This window comes from Salvelinus namaycush, chromosome 34 (assembly GCF_016432855.1).
Source record: "Salvelinus namaycush isolate Seneca chromosome 34, SaNama_1.0, whole genome shotgun sequence".
In the NCBI taxonomy this organism is placed as follows: domain Eukaryota; kingdom Metazoa; phylum Chordata; class Actinopteri; order Salmoniformes; family Salmonidae; genus Salvelinus; species Salvelinus namaycush.
The window spans coordinates 18,765,218-18,767,653 of NC_052340.1; the positions used below are offsets into that span (position 1 = coordinate 18,765,218).

At 46.0% G+C, this 2,436-nt stretch overlaps 1 protein-coding gene across 1 annotated transcript; it reads right to left on the reverse strand.

Moving 5' to 3' along the window:
• Positions 1 to 576: 576 nt before the first annotated feature.
• LOC120028854 (ribosomal RNA-processing protein 8-like) lies at positions 577 to 2,158 on the reverse strand. Its single transcript, XM_038974103.1, has 5 exons — positions 1,938 to 2,158; positions 1,645 to 1,774; positions 1,422 to 1,528; positions 1,198 to 1,294; positions 577 to 1,092 (listed from the first exon to the last, which is right to left on the reverse strand). Exons 1-5 carry the CDS (start codon positions 2,129 to 2,131, stop codon positions 979 to 981), a joined length of 642 nt encoding a protein of 213 aa, XP_038830031.1. The 5' UTR covers positions 2,132 to 2,158; the 3' UTR covers positions 577 to 978.
• Positions 2,159 to 2,436: the final 278 nt, after the last annotated feature.

Below are 2,436 nucleotides of genomic sequence, written 5' to 3' on the forward strand. Positions count from 1 at the left end.
ACATTCCATTTATGAATTGCTGTTTCACCGTGTCTCACTAGGTGCTGAAACATCCCCAGCCTCTCTTCCCCTGAGCAGTGTGTTCTAGAACTGAGATGGGCACTGTGGGATACACGGCTAGGAGCCCTGCAGGACACGCTCTCTCTTCAGCCCTGCCTGCTCCCCCTCCTCTGGGTCAGAGCACGAGTGAGGAACACAGACACTGTCCAAGCCCCAGACAGCCCCCCCCTGCAACACCTCCTCCCTGTCCCCTCTATCTGGATGGAGAGCATGGGTATAGTAGATACTGGGAACTGGCTGAGAATAACATTATCACCCGTGTTCCTCTAGTGGCCAATCTAGATCCTGTGCCATGTACACTGAGATGAGTGAGGCCTGCGAATACCCTTTGAAACTAGACTGCATGTACACTAAGACGAGTGAGGCTTGTGAGTACCCTTTGAAACTAGACTGCAGAATGCAATGCTACGATTATGTTGAAGCACTTATAGACAGAGGTTTTTACAACAGACTTTAAATGATACATCTTTCTTCTTGCTTTATAAATCTTAAATTATTGTGCATGATAAGACTTAATGCAATACAATTCCTTTTTGATTTAATAAAAAATATACCAATGATGTCAACAACTTTTGAACATGTTTTCTCTTTGAAACAGACATTTGAAAGTCCACAAAAGGTTATTGACAATATCAACAATCCTTGATACATTGTTTGGGGGTCAAAAACACCAGCTCATCTATGAAAGTCATTTTACAGTTACATCCAGTAGAAGATACATTTTCTGTTACTGCCCTTCCTGCTTGACTTCTCTCCTGGGGGTGAATCCCAAATGGCACCCTATTCCCTATATAGTGCACTACCTTTGATCAGAGCCCCATGGGCCCTGTTCAAAAGTAGTGTAGTATAAAGGGAATAGAGTGCCATTTGGAACAGATGTTTGAAACTGTTTCTCCCATGTTCTCATCACCGTTGCCCTCATCGTTTCTTGTACAAACAAGGCCTCAGCTCCAGTCCTCCTGCATTTACCCTCTCTGAAGCTTCTGCAATCTTTTCAAACTCAAAGGAGTAAAAGTGGCTATTCTCTGTGTCCTAAGGAGGGAGCAAAATGAATAGGGTAGGGTATTGTAAAGACGCATTTCTTAAAGCTAAAGACAAAAGCATGGCCATCCCAGTTTACTATGATTACTGCCTTACCTTTGTGACCAACTTGAATCCCAGGCTGGACAAAGCACCCATGAAGTTCCTCACATTCTCAAATCTACTTGCCACCTCTGCAATTTTCAGGATACCCCTGCAAAAAATGACAAGGTGTTTTATTATTATTAATGATGACATAAATAGGGAAAATAAATGGGAACACCTTCTACTCCAGCATATTGACATACGGTAGCTCTGTTTTTCTGCACAATATATCTTACCCCATCACCAGCACACGGTTAGCCTCAACTAGAAAATCCCCAAGGTTAGTCCCCATAAGAGAGAGACAGAATACAGCTATGTCCACAGTACCATCCTTGAGCGGTACCTGCAGACAGGTGGGACAACAATAGAAATCATACATCATTATTACATGAAAAACAGACTGCATAGTAAACAGGCATGGATGAAACAGATTCAGGATCAATGTAAAGTTGGACTCACATTAGCCATGTCGCAGACAGTTACACGGTCACAAATAGGTGCCAAGTCAAAACTGTGCACTTTGTTCTTCAAGCTAAGAGCAATTTTGCAGTCACCACAGCCAAAATCTGCCAATACCAGAGAGGCAGGCCTGAAATCAACACAAATGGTCTTACAAAGAAAGCCACATGCTACTTCAATGTGGATTCCCTCACCCCAGAACTAATACAAGAAAAATACAAAAACTATGCAAACAGACTTATTGCAAACACTGCAAGTATGTTAGGGTCAGATAGAAGCATAACACAACTCACTTGTGGCGTATGTAGGAGATGATGGCGTCGACAGGATTAGCTGGCCAGCGCTGGACCTGTGCCGTAAAGCCCCTGTGGTAGATGCTAAAAGCCTGGGGGTCCTGTCTGAACATGCGTTTTGCCTCCCCACTAGACGTGGTGTACAGAACCTCGTTAATATAGCGGAACCGCGCTGACTCCAAACGCTGCTCCATGCGGGACCTCAGAAGAGTCGAGCGGTCTGCAGGAGCCTCTCACCTCCTCTGTGGTGCGTGTCTCCTCCTCCTGCTCTGCAGGAGCCTCTTTCACCTCCTCTGTGGTGCGTGTCTCCTCCTCCTGCAGGAGCCTCTTTCACCTCCTCTGTGGTGCGTGTCTCCTCCTCCTGCAGGAGCCTCTTTCACCTCCTCTGTGGTGCGTGTCTCCTCCTCCTGCTCTGCAGGAGCCTCTTTCACCTCCTCTGTGGTGCGTGTCTCCTCCTCCTGCTCTGCAGGAGCCTCTTTCACCTCCTCTGTGGTGCGTG